Source organism: Pleuronectes platessa, chromosome 15 (genome assembly GCF_947347685.1).
Source record: "Pleuronectes platessa chromosome 15, fPlePla1.1, whole genome shotgun sequence".
Classification (NCBI taxonomy): domain Eukaryota; kingdom Metazoa; phylum Chordata; class Actinopteri; order Pleuronectiformes; family Pleuronectidae; genus Pleuronectes; species Pleuronectes platessa.
In genome coordinates this window covers 24,068,910-24,090,362 of record NC_070640.1, presented here as the reverse complement: position 1 = coordinate 24,090,362, position 21,453 = coordinate 24,068,910, and the positions used below count along the sequence as shown (strand labels likewise).

The 21,453-nt window shown below is 41.1% G+C and overlaps 1 protein-coding gene across 12 annotated transcripts in view; it reads left to right on the top strand.

The window, feature by feature from the left end:
* picalma (phosphatidylinositol binding clathrin assembly protein a) overlaps positions 1–19,549 on the top strand; it is a 39,358-nt gene extending 19,809 nt beyond the window's left edge. For 2 of the 12 annotated variants that reach the window (XM_053441031.1, XM_053441028.1), the window contains exons 10-22: positions 1,300–1,385; positions 1,587–1,710; positions 2,537–2,664; positions 4,104–4,189; positions 7,760–7,912; positions 9,716–9,826; positions 12,493–12,612; positions 12,876–12,906; positions 12,987–13,086; positions 15,709–15,768; positions 16,371–16,472; positions 17,285–17,388; positions 18,109–19,549. In XM_053441031.1, the coding sequence (XP_053297006.1) occupies positions 1,300–1,385; positions 1,587–1,710; positions 2,537–2,664; positions 4,104–4,189; positions 7,760–7,912; positions 9,716–9,826; positions 12,493–12,612; positions 12,876–12,906; positions 12,987–13,086; positions 15,709–15,768; positions 16,371–16,472; positions 17,285–17,377 (1,194 nt within the window). In that variant the 3' untranslated portion in view covers positions 17,378–17,388; positions 18,109–19,549. Of the gene's footprint in view, positions 1–1,299; positions 1,386–1,586; positions 1,711–2,530; positions 2,665–4,103; positions 4,190–7,759; positions 7,913–8,329; positions 8,414–8,832; positions 8,908–9,715; positions 9,827–12,492; positions 12,613–12,875; positions 12,911–12,986; positions 13,087–15,708; positions 15,769–16,370; positions 16,473–17,284; positions 17,389–18,108 lie in introns of those variants that run through there. The other 10 variants (XM_053441030.1, XM_053441027.1, XM_053441036.1 and 7 more) reach the window with 7 other exon arrangements.
* The last annotated feature ends 1,904 nt before the right edge of the window (positions 19,550–21,453 follow it).

The window sequence follows — 21,453 nt, the reverse complement described above, 5'->3', positions numbered from 1 at the left end:
TGAAATAAGAAGTACCTATTTTGAAATAAATAAAAACATATAGCTGCAGCCTAATAGCTTAAAATATATATTTAGTTTTAAATGTGAAAACAAAAAGTGAGAGCAGGTCAGGCTGGAGGCGAACAAAGAAACTGAAGCTCGGTACTAACCAACTGCAGCTTCTGCTCTGATCCAGAAGCTGCTGCGCTGATCTCTGAGCAGCTGATACCAGAGAAACTGTGTGTTTTCACTGTTTCCATAGTTAAGAAGCAGTCAGTCACTGAGCTGCTGCTTCACGTGAACGAGTTCTGATCTCACTGTGTCTCTGAGCGAGTGAGCGGGGCGGGGGGCGGAGCCTCGGGACTGGTGCGCTATCTGGGGCACACACACACACACACAGACACACACTCACTCGCCCGCTCCTGATATTTCATGACGGCCTGATACGATGATGTTTAAAAAAAAAATTGAGACTTAGTCAACCACCAACATTTTCGTCTCGTCTCGTCAACGAAAGTTAAAATAGATTTAGTCATAGTTTTTATTTTCAAAGATCCGTTTTCGTTACGTCTTCGTCTTGTCTATGTCATGGAAAAAAGTTCGTTAACGAATATTTTTCGTCATAGTTTTCGTCAACGAAATTAACACTGCACTGACACTGTAATACTCTATTTGTAGATACTTATGTGTGCTCTTGTTGGGTTAGCCATCCTTAATAAACAAAAATGTGGGTGTTATTATCCTTTCACAGACTGCATACCCTCCTGCAGCTTTAGGCCTAAGATCTTTTAACACCAAGTGCTGTGCACACCAGCCAGGCATTGCATGAGCTCACGATTTCACATCCAAACACCTTGCTGCTCACATTCACGTCTGACCTTGCACGTCATACAGCAAATAAAGGTGTGACTCAAGGTTTGTAGAGTGGGACATGATGGACCCATCTTACATAGACCAGTGACCTGCTGAGTGTAGCATTATTTAGAAATTACATACATTTAGACTGTGAAGTTAATTGTGTATTTATGGTAGCAGATAAATTCAAATAAGATTAGCTTTCTCCTAAACGGTTTCTAAATAATATCTTGACAGTTGCCACCTTTATTTTCTGTATTTCCCCTTTTCTATCTCTCTGTTTTCAGTTTACAGTTTGTGTAAGTATCTGGACATTTTCTCTCTCTGTCTCTGTATTTGAGAGTAGTTTATGTAGTCTTTGCAGTAATCTGGCATGCTTCAGTGTTGCTATTTTTCAGAATACATGTTGTAGTAGCTTTTCCTCAGCCTTTGAAACCTAATGTGTGTCAATGACATTCGTGCTAGGCCCCCAGCAGCCTGCTGGATGCCCTGGAACAGCACTTGGCCTCTTTAGAGGGAAAGAAAGTAAAAGAATCAACAGCAGCCAGCAGGTAGGTCTGCGTCATCTGGTTTGAGTTTGTTTTTTGTTTTTTTTTGCGTGGAAAATGGTAAAGAAAGTGCACCTGTTGCTGTTATTTAATATAAAATTTCTTACACACTAGCAACAAGTTAACTTTGACACCACAGTCCAGTTGTCAAAATGGAAAGTGTTTTAATGGCACTGCTGTTTTCTGTGTGTGTCTCTGATTCAGGGCCAGCACCCTCTCCAGTGCGGTCTCTTCCCTGGCCAACACCGGCATCTCTTTCACCAAAGTGGACGAGAGGGAAAAACAGGCAGCCTTGGAGGAAGAGCAGACTCGCCTAAAAACACTAAAAGTACATTTTCTTCACTCGCCTACATTCCTTTCAACGTAGTTCACTTCTAGAGAGGCCCCCCAAGTGTCACTGAATTGAATTAAGATACAGATTAATCTGTCACTCAACTCACACACTGAGTCATTTAGCTTCTCCTATACCCTTTCTATGACAATTTGCAAGTTTTATAGATAAAAAAAATGCATTGTCTGTTTTCACAACAGTTATTTATTAATAAACAAATGGTCTTTATTACCATTTTGGTGACATTTGTGGTCGTCCATACACTTCAGGCCAGAGCAGTGGCGTCCAACAACGTGTACTTCATCATCCTGAAAGAGTTTCTGGGAAATTTGTAGATGAACTTTTTTCGGAGGTTTTCTCCATATTTGTAACAATGTTTTCATCATTTGTGTGATAGTCGCTCCTCATTATGTTGCCCTGTGTTTCTCTGGGTCCTGAAATGTTTAAGTAGAGTTACAGTGTGTCATGGGTTGTGGGACAAACAAAGTTACCTCTGAGGTGGATGTTTTTATTAAAATCAGTTTCTAATGGTACTGTGGCAAGCTTTTAACGTTTCCTTAACTGCTGCAATGGAGTTTAAAGAATTCCTACAATTTGTGTCATTAAGATTCACTTTCTCGTGATTGTATTAAGCATAACCACAACAATTGATCCAAATTGTGAGTCTTGTGACAGCCCTGTGTCGCAGTGCACTCTTACTCCTATTACCTGCCTCTCCTTTTTGAGCTGCCAAATTGAAGCAACATTCCTTAGTACAACCAGTTGAGACTTTGGAGGCACGTTAGCTTTCATGTTTCTAACATTACAATTGTGGTAGGAGCAGCGTCTCAAAGACCTCCAGAGGAATCCTGCAACAGCAACCACAGACTCCTCCCCTGTCTCCTCAATGGGTGGTACAATCAATTCAGCCCCTGCGATTGACCTCTTCTCCATCCCCAGCTCCACCAACAGGTAAGGCCATACCCAGTCAGCCATCTTAAAGTGACCCTCCCCAGTTCAGTTTCATGGCTTCTCTAAGTGTCTTGAATATAGGGCTGCTCGATTAATCGAAATTTAATCGGGATTTCGATTATTTGGTCAAACGATCTCCAAACTACTGTAATCGAGTTGAAACGATTATTTGGCTCTTTTTTTTTTTAAAGAGACGCGCATGCACAATTCAGTCCTTCCCCCAAAGCATTCAGCGGCCAAGCTGACTGGCTCTCACTCTCAAGCAGCCGTAAAGTGAAGGAGGCGAGTTGTGTGTGTGGTGACCGGCGGTGAAAAAAACACGTAAAAATGGAAAAGCAGGGAGGGTCGCAGCACATCATGCATCAAGCACCGCTATTCTCAAGCGCGCTCCCGCCTGGCTGTTCAGACCGGTCAGACCGGACCCGCATTTCTCCGCGCCGGTCAGTCGGTCAGAGAGTGTAACGCCGGGTTCACACCGGATGCGGAAGCGACGCCGATGCATGATGGAAGCGCTAATCCCTAGCGTGCCGGCGCTTTGGCTGTTCACACCGGACGCGGAAGCGACGCTGAAGCGCCGGGCAGCGCTAATAATATCACCCGTTGATCCAGTAGTATAAAAGCATATACTTACTTGTTGCTCCAACATTAAGCAACAGCATCCCAACATTTGTGTTTCTTGGTGTTGTCTTTATACAACATGTTCCGAGGATCATACAACTTACTGTACTTCTCCTATTCAATCATTAATTTAATGTCATCCATGTTGAAGAACTTCTCCGCTGTTTGCTCCGTTAAATGTCGGGTGTCGAGGGTAAATTACGTATTCTCCAGTCAAGCCTATGTGGAGAATACGTAGCCCCCCCCTTCTCTCTTTATCTTTATGACTGCTTGTGTGGCTGTAGTGGATGGGCAGAGGGGGACATTTAATAATGTGGTTGGTAAAAGTGGTAAAATTAAAACTCCAAGACAACAGAAGATGAATACAAAGTATGGGTTGCATATTTGATAATTTATATCATATAAAATATGTCATCAATATCGTTTAAAATCATCATTTTCAGTGTGTTTCCTGTCGCAATACGCTCGCGTCAAGTGAAAAAAATAGACTTGACACCGAAACGATCGCTGCACGGCGCTAGGCAGCCGCGGCGCAGCGCGGCGCTTCAGCGTCCGGTGTGACCAGCACAAAGATTTAACAATAATCCTTTAAATCGGTTTCACTGTTGTTTCTGTTAAGATCAGATAAAACTTTGATCCTCTATGGAAACTGGGGCAGTCCTGATAACACTGTTGTTGAAAGTGGGGACAGAATAACAAGTAAACAAAGTCTACCCTTTTGCTGAGGACAATTGTAGTTGTAACTTTTTCTCTGAACTTAGAACGTGACACTCTTTTAAGGAGTGACCGATTTATCTTCTGCTCCTGCTTGTTCCCTCCAGCATGTCCAAGGCAGCCAATGACCTTCTGGACCTGCATCCAGCCTTCCAGCAGTCGCTGCCTCACACCACCAATAACTCATGGGGAGGTCAGAGCTCTTGGCAACACTTCAGTCCACACTGCCACTACCTTTTTTATACACAGACATGCACACGTACATATACACACGATACCAAACACAAGTTTTATTAGTTGTAACTACTTCAGTTCTCAAACTTGCTTATGTTTGATACATGTCTTTTCTTTGATACATATTGAATTGTAGATTAGGGTTGACACGATACTAGAATTTCCAACTCGATACCGATACCCAGGGAAATACTCGATACCATTTTTGATACCACTGGGGGAACATTTTTAAAGACAAAAAATCTAACTAAAAAACTAACCCTAACCCAGCTTCAATCAGAATCTGGGACTTCAAGAGAAACATAACCCTTTTCAGACACAAATAATTGTAATATCCTTTTAAATTAACATTGTCTATTATCATTACAGAAGGGCAGGACTGATAACGTTTGCTGCCTAGCTGCCACATTAACGTTAGTTGTTTTATTATAAGCCATAGCCGCCAGCTTAATTATAACTCAACTGACTGCCAATGTAGCTTATTGATAATTCATACTTACTGCTTATTCCTGCAATTAAAGCAGTATGATTTGTCTGGCAGATTGGGGTGGACTCTTATTGTATCTGCTAGTATATCTGCATATTGTATGCTGCACTAGCAGTGTTACAGACCAAGATTGATCCCTACCGATCGACAGCAGTTTGGAATGTTTTTAAACCTGGAGTAATTGCAAATTTGACATATTCTTGTCAAATCAAAAACAGTTGTGTGTTCATGAGCGTTATGTGTTCCTGGAGACAGGTAGTTGGTTGAACTGTGAATGTATGGGAGTATTTTTTAGTCCTGGTTAAATATGTTGACGAAGGAAGAAGGGTGGTGAACAGAACTGTCACGTATGTAGGCAAATTTTAATGTGGGTCAATTAGAATGCCGTGGTCTGCCACAGTCTTGATAATTAATGGGAAACACAAACCAGCATAGGCTATTTTAATTCACTATTTAACAGGTAAATATTAAATATTCTACTTTAAAACTTGTTTAACATTTTAAGACATGCCATGTTGTAAAACTTCCTTGTTATGATTGTTCTGCAGTAAATGGAAAGCGAAGTTGTATTATACATGACCAAAAAACATGGTCTGATCCAATCCAAGTTTTGTGATCTGTTGCATCTCTTTCAGACTCAATAACTTGTTAGAATTATAAGTCACCTTCCAGGTTTATAGTCACAGACCATGTGAATGGGTTATGTGTAGTGTATTGAACCATTACATTTGTTAACATTAGTGCGAGCTAAACTGAACAGTATTGGAGGGGAGGTACATATACAGTGGATATAAAAAGTGTATACACCCCTGTTAAATTCAAGGTTTTTGTGATGTAAACAAATAAGACAAAGATAAATCCTGTCTGAACTCTTTCCACCTTTTAATGTGACCTATAACGTGAACACTTCAGTTGAAAAAACAAACTGAAATCTTTGAGAGCCATAATTCCAAAAGGTATGTTTGGCCCAAAAACAGCACTGCACATTCACCCAATGAACACCATACCCACAGTGAAGCATGGTGCTGGCAGCATCATGCTTTGGGGCTGTTTTACTTCAGCTGGAACAGGGGCCTTAGTCAAGGTGGAGGGATTTATGAACAGTTAAAAAATACCAGTCAGTTTAGGCACAAAACCTTCAGGCTTCTGAAGATGAAGAGGAATTTCACCTATCAGCACGACAACGACCCAAAGCATAAATCCAAATCAACAAAATCATGGCTTCACCAGAAGAAGATTCATGTTTTGGAATGACCCAACCAGACCCCAGACCTGATTCCAATTGAACATCTGTGGGCTGATCGGAAGAGGGATGTGCACAGAAGATGCCCTCGCAATCTGACAGAGTTGGAGCCCTTCTGCAAATAAGAGTGGGCAAATATTGCCAAGTCAAGATGTGCCATGCTATTAGACTCCTACCCCAAAAGACTGAGTGCTGTAATAAAATCAAAAGGTGCTTCAACAAAGTATTAGGTTAAGGGTGTGCACTCTTATGCAACCAGGTTATTGTAAGTTTTTTATTTTTTATTTTTCCTCCTAAAATTTCACTTTAATTTTCATCTGAATTGTTCACGTTATAGGTCACATTAAAAGTGGGAAGAAGTTCAGACAGGATTTAGCTTTGTCTCATTTGTTTACATCACAAAAACCTTGAAATTGAACAGGGGTGTGTAGACTTTTTATATCCACTGTACATCATCATGATCGCATTTTTTTAATTATGCATGACATCATTCGGACTTCTTTGTGACTTCTTATGACATCATAAGATAGGTTTCTGATGAATATAAGCTTTAGATTGTGTCTCTTTTCATTGTGTAGATATGTTGGAAAATGTTCCTTTTGGACCATGTTTTTTTTACAGTGAACTTTGACTGATCAGCTCCATAAGTTAAATATCTGTAGTTACCCTCTCAAGTAATATTGTCACCAAGATTGTTTAAAATCTATCCATCCATGCATTGAGTTTTTTCTGTACATAGACAGATAGGGCTGAAAATAATGCATTGCATTACAATGCAGAAAAAGTAGATGTATGTTAGTATATGACATGAGAAACGTACTAGAGTGTTATGTTGATTTGCATGGAAATCTAATATTCTCAAATCGCGCAGATGTGAGAACAAAATAGAGTAAAATAGAGTTATGCACAGAAGTGTAGCTAAGATATGATGAAGTATGATGACACTCCCTGACCCAACTTTAAAAATGCTGTCATAGCAGCAGCCCGAGCACAGTTCCTGGTTGCAGTTGCAAGCTTATCTCATATCGATTTGTAATGTGTGCCTTGTAATGTGTGCCTTTCACTTGGGTCGCATATCAAAAGGTATGCAAATAATGTACTAGAGACCCATATCAGCAGTGTTTGTCTGTAACTCAGACTATTAGTTAGCGGATGAGGCCATCTAGTTTCAGATCAGGTAACGGAGTCCATGCTCATTCAGGTCAAGTTACATTGGTTATTGGTTTGATTGGACAAAGCTTTTCCAAAAAAATAATTAATGCACTTTGCAGTTTTTCATAGACTGACTCATTCATTGTAGACCAAGGTAATATGAGTCAATTTGAAAGCTTATTAATGAATGAATGCTTAATGACTCTCTGTTTGTGTTACCATATGTGGATGCCTTCTCCTTGTTTGTGTTTACTGTATGTTGTCACAATACAGTTTATGCAGGCCTCCGCAAGTAGACACACAATTTAAACACTGACACCAGACACAGCAGTTTTATTATGAGCCCAGTTGTGAGCTTGTGTGCTGGACCCTGAGCCCTCTGACAATAAAGGGCCTTAACCTGTGGACTGCTTGATAACGCAGGTAGTCAGACCTGAAATATGGGTTAATAACAGTGGTGATATGTTATCAGCCCATCTCTAATATCTCTAATGCCATTTTAGATATCCTCACCTGCATCACTGGCATCGTCCCCCTGCATGTCATCTTGCATAGATTTTGTTAACATTTCTCACCCTCATCTCCATCATAATCTCTCTGTTCCTTCTTTGTTTCTTTTCCTCTTTTCTCCCCCTGTGCCAACTCAGATCCTTTTAACTATGCTGCAGAAGCTGTGGAGGAATCTACTCCAAACTCAAACCCTTTCATCACAATACCTGTTGTCGATGCTGTCCACCCGTCCACGGCGTCCTCGGACGCCGGCAGTCTGTCCTCTCAAACACCTAGTCATGAAGTGTTCGGTGGGATTATTTTGCTGCATCTCTTTCTTACACACAACATATTGTGTTGTACTGATGTAACAAGGCTCGAAAAACTCCTAGTTGATGATTTACTGAAGGTGCTTTGACTGAGTTTGATTATGAGCAGTAGGGAAATAAATAGAGGAAATGCCTGAAGTTGTTTCGGGTCATTTGGTCTGAACATACTGTTTCTTGGCACTTCTCACATTCATCAAAGATCTGGCATGCTGCCCTGCTTCAAATATTTGCTTCCTTTCACAATCAGGCCAAGTTCCTCATGTTTATCTCACCTCCTAACATTGTTTAATTTAGGCTTTTTAATCTCCTATTTACTCTCTGTCTCTGTATTTCAAAGTCCAAAACTCTTTGTTGCATGAATGTCTATCTTCATCAGCAGCTTTTTCTGGTTTTCTCCAGATCATTACGCTCCTTTTTTTGACTCCAGCCCTTCGCTGACATCTGATCTTGAAACTGGTGCACAGATCGAGACATTTATCACAGGTACTATGGTGGAACTGTTTGGCTGATACATTGCTGACATGCAGGTCCTAATAATGTTAAGTAGCATTTGTGAGTTGTAATGGCGTCTCCAAGTTAAAATCGAAGCGTTCCTCTTGAACATGCTGCCCTCCTCGCTCCTTACTTCCTAAAACATCTGTGAGCCTGCATTGTGTTTGTGGTTTTCCGTTGCAGTTAATTTAGTTTTGAATTAAGTCTAGCCCTGTGATGAGTGCTGGCTTCCTCTGCTTTTGTCCTGCAAATCCTGATCTTTGTTTTTCCTCTGTAAAACAGCCATTCCCACAGTTGCTTGGCTTGCTTGCTGCTTTTTTCTGGTCTCATATCTTCATAATCTCTCCTTTTCCTCCTGCTTCTCTCTCTGTCTGGTTCTCGGCCTGCCTGCTGTTGTTTCTGTATGTCAGACTCCTTCTGTGGGCCAAGCCCTTACACCACTCTCTTCCAATTTGAGCACCCTGCTGTAGCTGGTCTATTCAGAGGTAGTTACACCTAGGTTGATCTCAGAATCTGGATCTCAGAAATACAGTATATCTGATCGGTGGGTCGTGTATTCATTTGGGGAAATGAATCCAGTGAGATACATTTTTTCCTAGCATAGTGGAGTTTAATTGAGAAACACTGATGGTAAATGTCAGATTTTGGTGGTGTGTTCTATAGAGCTGCCATAAACAATTACTTTTTTTATTTATCTGCAGATCAATCTCAATATCTTTTATTAAATTATAGAAAATAAGTACTTCTTTGTCCAACCCACTCAGAGAATGTTTGGTATGTTTGCTGGAAAGCGACAATGAATCAGTTATCAAAAGTCACTGATAACTTTCTTTGGCTGACTTACTGTTCAGCTTTGGATCAACGCGTTTCCAAACTGCAGTGTTCTTACTCTAATTATTTAATAGAGAGGATCTTGTGAAGTAGAACTGCAATCTGGACACTTTGTACAATGTCAAGACCAGCATACATGGCTTCCATAGAAACAATACATATGGAAGTTCTGACATGCGTCACAGCATTTCACTGGTTGTTGCCCTCAACTACTGAGAATTAATTTAAAGGCAAAGTCAACCATAAACTGCGAAGAAATGAAAACACAACACTGGTCAGGATGGGCTTCTAATGATAGCCCCTGGCATGCTCACTTTGGATCTACAAGGGCAAGTGAACAGCTTTACAAGGCAAAGTATTTTGTGAATTTGTTTAATTTCAATGTGTTTGTCTTGTCCTGGGAAGAACAATGGTGTTGTGATGTCAGTATCTGACAGTTCATTTTCTTTTTGGCCTCACCAGGGTTTACAGCCTCCCCAACACCACAGCAGCCACAAGACTCTCGAGGCCTTAACGTCGACTTTGACTCAGTATTTGGCAACAACACTAACGCTAACAACCTGGATTCTTCTGGTAAGTTATCCTACACACACTGACACCTTCTCTACCCATTTCCCTTTGGGAGTCAGCAGGCCTCATCAAAACTCCTGCTGCTGTTTGCAGTGTTTTGGGACAAATTTGGTGTATGTTGAGGCTAAACCAGGGGTAGGGAACCTTTACTATCGAAAGAGCCATTTTGCCCCCTCTTCCCCCAAATTAAATCTGTCTGGAGCCGCAAAACATATTTGATAACACAGGTTATAAAGTTATATATATAGTTATACAGTATATATAAAAGTATAGTTTGTTGCATTTATAAAATTATAGAACGACAAAAAAAAACTGTTGACAATTAACTGCTATTTTTACCTGTTACAAAAAAAGAAAACACCAAACTCTTATGAAGAGGAGAACAGAATACATGTGTAGGCCTTCTTTGAAATAAATGAAACACAGAACTATGCTTTTTTTGCTCATCTCAAGCTTGTTACTTTTCAGCAGATACTGTGTGCTTGCTCTGGAAAATTTATTTTAAACACTACTCTACTTACACGCCACATATCAAGCATACAGAGAGGGAGAGGCAGTGGACTAGTGGCAGAAACTTGGACTATGGGCAGAAAAGGTCTCTGGTTCGTCTCTGGTCCGACTCCACAGAGAAACAACATAAAGACGAACCTGGATTGATCTGTCCAAAAATCCAAGAGGATTCTCCCTACCCTGTCTGGTGCCCCTGAGCAAGGCACCTTACTCCCCCAACATCTGCTCCCCGTGCGCTGTACATGGCTGCTCACTGCTCTGTGTGTCCTTCACCAGATGGGTTGAAAGCAGAGGTTTAATTACCCTACCTGCATGAGTGTGCCTGTGCATGTGTTTGGGACAAATAAATGTATCTTAATCTTAATCTTAATACAGGTAAGCATGCATACAGATTCATTTGCTTTCACCGCCACCCAAACTCTCTATCTTCCTCCCAGACTTTTCTTTTTGGGGATTTGTCCCTGGTTAGTTTATCGAGCTCGAAAATTATAAATTAGCGACCTGCAGGGAAGAGTGCCGGGCCGTAATAGGATGTGACGCATTTTTTAGTTGACGAAATATTAAAACAAAACGTGAGAGCAGGTCAGACTGGAGGCGGACGTCGAAACTGAAGCTCGGTACAAACCAAATGCAGCTTCTGCTCTGATCAATAAGCTGCAGCGCTGATCTCTGAGCAGCTGAGACCAGAGAAACTCTGTGTTTTCCCTGTTCCACAGTTAAGAAGCAGACAGTCACTGAGCGGCTGCTTCAAGTGAATGAGCTCAGATCTCACTATGTGCGTCTCTGAGCGAGTGAGCGGGGCGGGGGGCGGAGCCCCTGGGCCTGTGTGTGTGTCCATTATCTAGGAGCGCGCGCACACACACACACACACACACACACACACACACACACACTCACCCGCTCCCGGTATTTCATGACGGCCTGATACGATGATGATGATTTAAAAAATTTACGATTTAAAATAACCTAATGGGAAGATGGTGCAGTTGAAGAAAACTTTCCTATCGTCGACCTGAGATGTGTATGAACAAATTTTTACACGGAAGTCAAACACAGAAGTTTTAATTGCGATTTGTTTTGACTGTTCCAGGGATTCCTTCTTCAATAAAATGCTCAGAACAAAGTAGATATTTTCACTGCATTGCACTGCATAATCCTAAGGGATGTAAATGTGATCTTTCTGAAGTATCCTCCCAAGTACATCAAGATATATGTTGTCTATATCTACCTGTGTGCCATGTGCTTGTGCTGTCTCATCAGAATGTTAATTGGCATGCACAGATACGGAAAATATTTTAACTGTGTCTATTTTTCTGTGGCTATAAAAATCATTTGATCTATTTACTGTCCATTGAGGACACTTGATGATCATCACTAGATTATTACATGAGTGCTATATTTATGGGATGGACTTGGTTCACACCCATTTTCAGACTTCAGACTAAATCCGTCACTGCTGTTAAATAGTTTAGATTAAAAGATTGTATTCTGCTGTGTAAACTATTACAAGATAAGTGAATTGTTAATTTGATTTGTTAAATAGACGCAAGTGTAATAGTAAATGAGCCCATTACTGGAAACACCAGCAGTCAGTAATAGCCTCAACTCAACACATTGTGCATTATTAAATGTGTCTGATCAATCACATTGGTTGAGATTGATTAGAAATATCTTAATTTGGATTAACTATGTCACCAACAGCACCAGGATTATGATTGAGGTTATCAGCTGTTTACCCTTTGCCTCAACGTATTTTTGTTTCTGAATGCAACATTGAGCACTGGATCTCTGAAGCCTTCACTAGTTTCGCAGTCGGTCACAATCTCATATATTGTTTTTCTCTTTTTCCTCATCCTGGGGTTAAACCCACGCCCTGGGGTCTTGGCTTTTTGCTTGGCATATGCATGACTGGGTGAGTGGACTCCACACACATTCCTCTCACACAGTCCCTGTTCATGTGTGTATTTTTTCTGTGAGCCCTGTTTACTGCCTCATCAACACTCAACAACCCTCTCTCTCTCCCTCCCTCTCTCTTTGTGTGTGTGTGTGCATTGTATGTATTGTCACGTGTTTGTCTCTGTGTTATTGTCTGTTGTAATGTTACCCCATCCCTCCCTTCCTTTCCCTTTGTTTTTCCCCCTTTGATTACAATGTTTTAGGTGGCATCCTCAAACCCACAGTGACATCCTCACCCAATCAGAGCATGACCCTGAATGGCCAACAACCCAACAGACTTGTGTCCAATGACCTGGACTCCTCACTGGCCAATCTTGTCGGCAGTAAGTTAACTTTTCGTGACTATGACCTCATAATTTGCTTAATAGAATCAATTCAAAGTTATCAGATTACTTGAACAAATGACACTTTTACCAAACAGTTAATGATAACTGTATAATTTTACAAAACTATAGCATGGAAATAAACAATGTATTTATAAATTAAATGATTTTAAAAAATTGCTTTGCGTTTTGTAATGTTTGTTTAACTTAAGTGTGTTGTTGTCATGGTTGTGCCTTAATCACTTTCCTTCTGGCTTCTTCAGATCTAGGAATGAACAACGGCACAGCAAAGAAGTGAGTAAACTGGAGAAATATTTAACTCCATATACCTGACACAGCTAATCACAACTAATACTTAAACTTATTCTCTGTAGTGATCTTCACTGGAGTCAGCCTGGTGAGAGGAAGCTGACGGGTGGAAGCAACTGGCAACCCAAGTCAGCACTTTCCACCACCTGGAACCCTGCAACCATGGTAGGTCTTACCACCGTTTGTCTGGTTTTATTCCCCCCAAACAGGAATCACCCTGAAAATCTATGATTTTCTTCATCCATTGTCCTATAAGTCACCTTAGGAGAACTTCAGCTCGGGCTGGACACGAAGCAAATTATTTAGATGAAATTTAATCTGAATGTAATAAGGACTGATAGAGCCTCATCCAAGATGAATTCAATTACCTGAGAACTAGAGCATACCGGACTTTTATCTTCAAACTTTTAAATAAGACAATTTTGTCGGTATTTAAAAAGCGAGGATTAGAGGGAAGTGTTCTCTAGCTGAGTCAAGAATTTTTATTCACATATTCATTTTAATGATTGAATACAAGCCCCACTTGCAGTTGGAGGTAAACAGAATAGAGCACAGGGTGAGGGGGAGAAGCTCCACCTTGCTGATCAGAGCCACACCGTCCTCCCACGAAGGACTCAGCTGCTGCCAGTCTGCTCTTTCTGTTCCACACCATCCAACCACCTGCTGCTTGATTCTTTGTGACCTACTAAAATAGCTTATGTGATTTGCAAAATACCAAAGTTACTGATGGTTATTGAAAAAGTAACTCACCAACACAAATTCAACTACATTTACACAGTCAAATGCATAGCAAGGCAGCAAAGCACACATTCAGGGGATATCTCAATCAGAATATGAACTGTATATACTATACTAATTCCTTGTGATGCTTGTCTAAACACACAATGCTTTACTCATTCCTCGTTTTAATGTTGCAAACAAGCTGCTGTGTTGCATCTCACCAAGAATACCTGGAACTAGTGATAGGACTCCTCCCAGTTGGGCAAAGAACAGTGGGAACATAGGCCAAGAGCAACTCCTGTTATCAACCTCCCAAAGCAAGAGCGTGGCCTAGGGGATAGAGCGGGTGCTCTGCAACAAGAAGGTTGCCGGTTCGAATCCCACTCTATCCCATCTGCATGCCTAAGTGTCCTTGGCAAGATACTGAACCCCTAAAATGGCCCCTCATAAATGCTGAGTGTTCTACAAATGCAAGTCGCTTTGGAGCTAAATGACATGTAATGTAATGTAATAACAACCAGTGACACTAATCCCCCAGCAGCCCAGAATCAAATCATTAACAGTCGGCATGAATATGGATTTACATGCACTTATCTTTTAGTTGATAAAGATTTTTAAATTTTTTGTTAGCAAGGTAAAAAAAATGTTTTAATATAGATTTAAGGTCTTTAGGTCTGGCCTTCATTTTAGACCAAGAAAAAAACTTTATTGAGACAGAGGAAACAATTCACCACTGTTTCAACATTCTCAGCCAGGCAGCCAGGTGGTTAGTCACTAAGGGACGATAGATTGAGCTTTATCCCTTAATTGTGTGAGTCTACAAAAAACTTTTGGAGTTACAGGGGTAAACAACGTTGTAGCCAAATCAAAAACAATTGGAGTAAAAGTTGACCACTTATTCAAATGTCAGCGTCCGTCTATGATGCAAAAATCAGCGTAATCATGTTATTGAGCGTCTGAGTACTGCTGAGTGAGATGCTCCTGAAACAAACCAAACATTGTGAGCGATGAGAAATTCTGAAGGAGCGCTCTCTGTGCAATGAAAAAAGCACAGTCTCTGATGAAAGCACCAATTTTGGCACCAGTGTCATGTCTGACTCACTTGTGCCTCCCTCGCCAATGACTGAATAGTTAATGAAACGTATCCTCCTTCCCGAGAGGGCTGGGCGTTAGACAGATCTGGGTTTGTTATCACTGCAGGGGCTGTTATCACAAGCAGGGGCTGCTCAAAGAAAGACTCTCCACTCACTCTTTTCCCTCTCTAATCTCTTTCCATAAGGAGCCCTGCACCTGCCAGTTACCAGCTTCTACTTCCAGGACACAACACACTCTGCTTTGTGATCTCCTTTACTTCTAACTATGGGGCGCTTTAAAAAATGTATCGTTCTCTGATTTTGATTTTTTTTTTTTATCTACTTAACGTTGTATTAATGCTGTCTTTTCATAAATGTTTTTTTCAGCCTTTTTCCATTGTGATGTTTTTGGAGTGATCACTGGACATGAATGTCTATACCCAGTTCTAATGATACTAAGGCAGCATATGATAAAAATATTATAAGAATATTTTTTACGTTTTGCAGGTGATGGTAATATTGCTTTTATGCTGTTAGACATTTTTTTGATTTTGGAACGTAAATTGTGCTTTTCGATGTTTTGCCTTTAGTCACTGTTAAGACTGCAAGCTCGGCCGGAAATTAACTCATAGTTGTCAAGTAACCATTTTATCAAAAATTGAGTCTTAAATCGATTTGTCGAACACTAGAGAATAACTGGCTGCAACCAATATCAGTTGTGTCTGTCAACCTGAAGTTCCTTCACTCACCCGTTCAAGCTGCATTCTTGATTTACTGTCAAAGCTGTGCAGGCAAACAGAGTTTAGAATGAAGCAGTGAAAAGCACAAGTTCCTGAGCTAGCTTTGTCATGTGACAGCTCTCCTTGGGGACCAGAGCTAATATGAAACTGGTATTGAACGAATTATTTCCTTATGACATATTCCTGAATCGATTTGTTACGGGTGTGAGTGGGGGCATCGTTGTGTCCTAATTCTTTTTTTTTTGTCACCTCAGGCTCCATCTGTCATGGCCTACCCTGCAACCACACCGACAGGCATGATGGCATATGCAATGGTAAGTCAGCTGGGACTGTGTGCTCAGCAGGACTGAGACACTTCCTGTCACACACAAACGCTCCCCTTTTCTCCCTCTCATATACACACACTCACTCATTCTCATAAGCTGCTTTGCATGCTCCAGAGTTTCAACAGGCGAGGTGTACGTGTGAAGGCGATGTTTCAGTAGACTTTGTCAACCTGGCCCGCTGGTATAAAGTCCTAAACTCCAGAGGAGTTGATGTGAGAACACAGTCGGAGCTGCCCCCCCCTCCACTGTTTAGTCCTTATGTAAAAGGACAACTGGGGAGAGAGTCTGGACCAAATTCTTAGGAGTTCCTCCACAGGACATGGAAATGGCTGTAGTCACTCACTCATTCACACCTTGGTCTTTCTATAATTGTGATTTATCTCATTTACATTATGCTTTTCCCAGCTTCAGTACAGTACTACTCTACAGTTAAACCCAAACAGCCCCGAAAGATGTGAAGCCTGTCAGTGTGTAGAGAGGAGTTCACATACACAAACACACACGCTTCTGTAGCCAACTGAACTTGTTTTAGGGTTTTAGGTTTATGTAGTATTTAGACCACAGATTTGAATGTTTTCGTTCCCCTCCAGCCTCCTCACATGGGCTCAATGATGATAACACAGCCCACTATGATGTACAACCAGCCTGTGATGAGGCCGGCCAACCCCTTCAGCCCCAACCCAGGTGCTCAGGTAACTGAAGTCTACTTCTACCCTCCCAATCCCTCCTCATGTTACAGCTTAGTGACCCAGGCTGGCAGAACCAGTCTGATCTCTGTGTTCAGTGCTATAATGCTCTGGGGTTTACTTACTCTTTTTCTGCCTTGGATTAACACTAATATTTATGCTTAATTAAATTCAAATCAATCAATTGAAATCAGAAGTGTGTAGCTAAAAGTGCTGGTCATTTTTCTATGAAATGGGATTCAATTATGTTGTGCGTGTCAAAGCTTTTAAATGTCAGTTGGCTGCTAAACATGACATTCACACGTCACAAAAATGAATCAATACAGTTTTCCCATATGATAAAACAGACCATATCACAAGGTTTCCTATTGTTTCATTCCTCCTGTTTTTATGCACATTTTCAACTTCAGCATAAATAACTTCAGCCAAAACTTTTAATAGAAAGAGTGGGAATATTCTACAATTATGTTTTATTTTATACCATATTGACATATATCTACAAAGTTCAATAAACAGAGTGAACTAGTGATGATGTAAATGAAGCATGTGAACTATAAGTTTAGCAAATTTTAAGCTGATTAAGAGATTAGAATAATTTTAATATTTTGGAATTAATAAATTAATAATGGGCAGTGCTTGTTGCCTTTTATGTATCCACCTCTAACTACTTTTTATGGTCTGATACGAGGTCTGTGATTGTTCTTTGACATCCATTTCCAGAATTCTGTGCTTGTAGACATGTAGCGTAGCTTTTCTTCTCTTATCATGTCTCTCCTGTTCTGCTCTCCTCCCCTCCTCTGTCGACCTCTGTGGCTCAGTCCCCCACAACCTCTAGTCCCTCCAGTCTCAGCCCCCTCAGAGCTCCAGGGAAGGACCCCTTTGCACAGCTCTTTCTACAGAATTTTTTATAGAGCATCTTTAGGTACAGCTCGCCTTCTGTTTGTTTGATTGCAACTCCATTGTCCATGAACTGCATGTTTGTTTCTGCCTCGTCTGAGTAAAACTGGCTGTGAAAGGACAGAATTTGGAGCCAGTGCCATCACTTCCCCATGAGATGCCCCCTCACTGGACTCTTAGCTGGCTGCTTTGCTCACTCTGTTTACACCTCTGTCGAATAAGAACTGATTGAGTCAGTTTCTTTGTTCTGCGAAAGACTGAAGCTCGATGTGCTCAGGACCAGTACAAATTTGAGAATTGCACTTGTGGTCTCATGTAGGATTCATTTTGGGCATGTCCGGGACATATACATGTGAAATACTTACAATTATCCTATCAACAGGACAGAAACAGAATGTCTGATTCATTTTCTGGAACAAAATCAATGATGTTGATGTGATTCATCAGACGTGATTACAGACACATTTTATCCCTCCAGTCGTCACAGACAGAAAATAGAGAGGGTAACTGACAGATAGCTCGCTGAAATAACAAATCTCTTGTGAATATGACCTCAGCTCTTATTTTGCAATATAAGCTTCACACACAATCTTTATTTGTCTTGTTGGAGGATTTTTGTTGATGTATTACTATGCAGGGGGAGATCGGGGGGGCATTAGAAGTCTGCACACTGGCTTCGTATTACCTGCAACTGTTTTCTTCATCCCAAGAAAAGAGGTAACACTGTTGATTTGTATATTCCCAGATGCAGTTTATGTAACCTGAGGAGGGGCAGGGAGTCGTTCCCATCTGAAGATGATTCACAACAAAGTCAAGTATCAGAGCAAACCTGCAGTTTGCTCCTAATGAACTCACCTCTCTGAGAAGGATAGACCCAAATAAGACTGAATAACACCACGGTGACTCAGAGTGGCTCCAGCCCGCTCACTGGACATCGTGCCAATCTCGTCACGTCTAAGTCACAGTGGAGGAGGAGGAGGAGGAGGGAGCGTGGGCTGCCATTCAAATCATGTGGACTCATGTGGACAGGGATCAGCCCATACTGTATCCTGGACTAAGAGAAACTCAACACCTAAAGGGAGGGACTTCTGACATCACCGTTTGTGTACATGGAAAAAAGAAAAGAGAGTTGTTGCGTGTGCACACAAACGCACACAAACATTTTTTTTGAGTTGTCTCTTACTGTTTTCGTTCCTCTTTCTCCAGGCGAGGCTGGAAAGTTGTCTCCTTTTGATCATGATTATTTACCCCAAACTTCCTCAAATTAAGACAATTGCAAAATGTGTACCACACTTTTTTCTTTTGTGTTCTTTGTATGTATTGTTTGCAGTAGACATTCCTTGTATATTGTTTGTATTTATTTATGATTACCTATCGAAAGGATGACATTATCAAACAAAATGTGAACAGTCACTGACCTGCCTCATGTGGAAGGTCTTCGGGTTTATACATAGGTATGATTGATTGTAGAATTGGATTTTGAGTGATTGAGACGATTTTTTTGAAACAAAAAAGTTAATATAAAGTTTTAAAAAAGATGACACGTTTTGCTGCTGGGGCACTGAATATTCTCTGTACTCGCATGATGCCTTGTACAGTTATATGTGGCTCGGGAGTGGTGGGTTGTCAACACTGGGGATCTGTTTCAAAGTAATTATTCATTAACACCATCAAATCTGCTAATTTATGACTTCAATTTCTATGAATTGGACCACATGTTTCACGTCAGCAGAAGCACTACATTGTACGATGGAGGCAGCATTGCATTGGAGAGGAGTTGCTGTTTCTGCTTTTGATGCTTTTGGCATGTCATTTATTCTTCCATTTAACAAAGCTCCTGGCTGCCCCTTTCTCCGGCCTGAATGTCCTGGGTTGCTTTCATGGTTAGATCATGTTTTCATAGGCCAGCACCTGGGTGCTTTGGGCACAGTGGGGGATGGGGTAGAGGTGGGGTTGGGGCCACAAAGGTCCAGTGGTGCAGGAGAATGGAGCACTGTTGATCGGTGCTTTGTGTATATAAAACTGATCCTGCAGACAAGGGGTGGGGTGTGGATATGATATATGGCCTGAACATGAAAGTGGCCCCTAATCCATTAACTGAGCATATTTGTTGCATTGTCCCTGCAGATTATATTTTTTGTTAGATTTTTGTTTTGCTTCCCAATAAATTGAAAGCTTCCACAATCCATTGCCTCTGTACTTATTTATTAAGGAGAGACATTTTTTTTTTTTGTTTGCCATATGTATTTATAACACCTGATTAATTGTAGTTTTTAATTATATTATTACTTCCAATTTAAATGTGGTAATTATTAGAGTATAACTGGAGTATCCTCTTCAAATATAGGACAGCAAAGTTAGACGGGCCAGGATGGATCAGGTGGAGTTGAGCCAGCAAGTGGTTGAACCAAACTCACTGGACGTCCTGTAGGTCAAGGCAGTAATGGGAGCATCGTGTAATTATGCAATAGATTTTAATGTATATGTCAAAGTATGTTTTTCCTCATGATCTCAGTCCTTTAAATGCTGTCTGAGAAACTCAGTGGCATTTCAACACAAAGACCTGATTGATGGCCACGGAGATGGTTCCTCTTCCTGCACTTTCTCCCAGTAGTAGACTTCAGAGTGACTCGTGATTTCATGGTCATCTCCCTGATCAGGGCCCTAAACATCATCTCTGTCACTGCTCCAGGAACAACTCCTACCTCCTTGCCTTTATCTATGCCTGAATACAAAGTGGAGATCTACACAGAGTTCTCAGGACTTTGTGACTTGGTTGGTGTCCTGTGGTAAAATGGAAGTTGTGGGACCTATGTGAGCCTTCGTGACTGATGTCCAAAAACTTTTGTTTTAAAGATCGAGTTCAATTTAAATCTACAACACACTCAAATGAGCAGGAATGCAGACTACCCTTTCAAGTCAAAAACAATTGTCAAGAGCATCTGATCTGAATGTGGATGATCAAACTTACACAGTGCCTTGCATAAGTATTCACCCCCCTTGAACTTTTTCCCATTATGTACTGTTACTAACTGGAATTCAAATAGAGTTAAATAAACTTTTTCCCGTTTGATCAACAAAACATGCATAGTACTTTGGAGGTGCAAAATACATTTTAATGTGACACAAACAATAATGAGAACAAAAAAGTTGACATCTGTTGGGTGCATAAGTATTCACCCCCTGTGTCAATACTTGGTAGAACCCCCTTTCACCCCCTTGGTAGAACCCCCTTTCGCTGCAAGTCTTTTGGGGTATGTCTCTACCAGCTTTGCACATCTAGAGATGAAAAGGTTTGTCCATTCTTCTTGGCAAAAAAGATGAAGCTCAGTCAGATTGGATGGAGACCGTCTGTGAACCGCAATCTTCAAGTCTTGCCATAGATTCTCTATTGGATTGAGGTCTGGGCTTTGACTGGGCCATTTTAAGACATTAACATTCTTTAATCCAAACCATTCCTTTGTAGCTCTGGCTGTATGTTTAGGGTCATTGTCCTGCTGGAAGATGAACCTCCGCCCCAGTCTCAAGTCTTTTGCAGACTGCATCAGATTTTCTTCAAGGATTTCCCTGTATTTGGCTCCATCCATCTTTCCCTCTATTCTGACCAGTTTCCCTGTACCTGCTGAAGAGAAGCATCCCCACAGCATGATGCTACCACCACCATGTTTCACTGTTGGGATGGTGTGCTCAGGGTGATGGGCAGTGTTGGGTTTTCGCCACACATAGCGTTTTGCATTGAGGCCAAAAATTTCAATTTTGGTCTCATCTGACCAGAGCACCTTCTTCCACATGTTTGCTGTGTCTCCCACATGGCTTCTGGCAAACTCCAAACGGGATTTTTTATGGATCCCTTTCAACAATGGCTTTCTTCTTGCCACTCTTCCATAAAGGCCAGATTTGTGGAGTAGACGACTAATAGTTGTCCTGTGGACAGATTCTCCCACCTCAGCTGTGGATCTCTGCAACTCCTCCAGAGTAACCATGGGCCTCCTGGTTGCTTCTCTGATTAATTTTCTCCTTGTCCGACTCTTCAGTTTGGGTGGACGGCCTCCTCTTGGTAGGTTTGCGGTTGTGCCATATTCTTTCCATT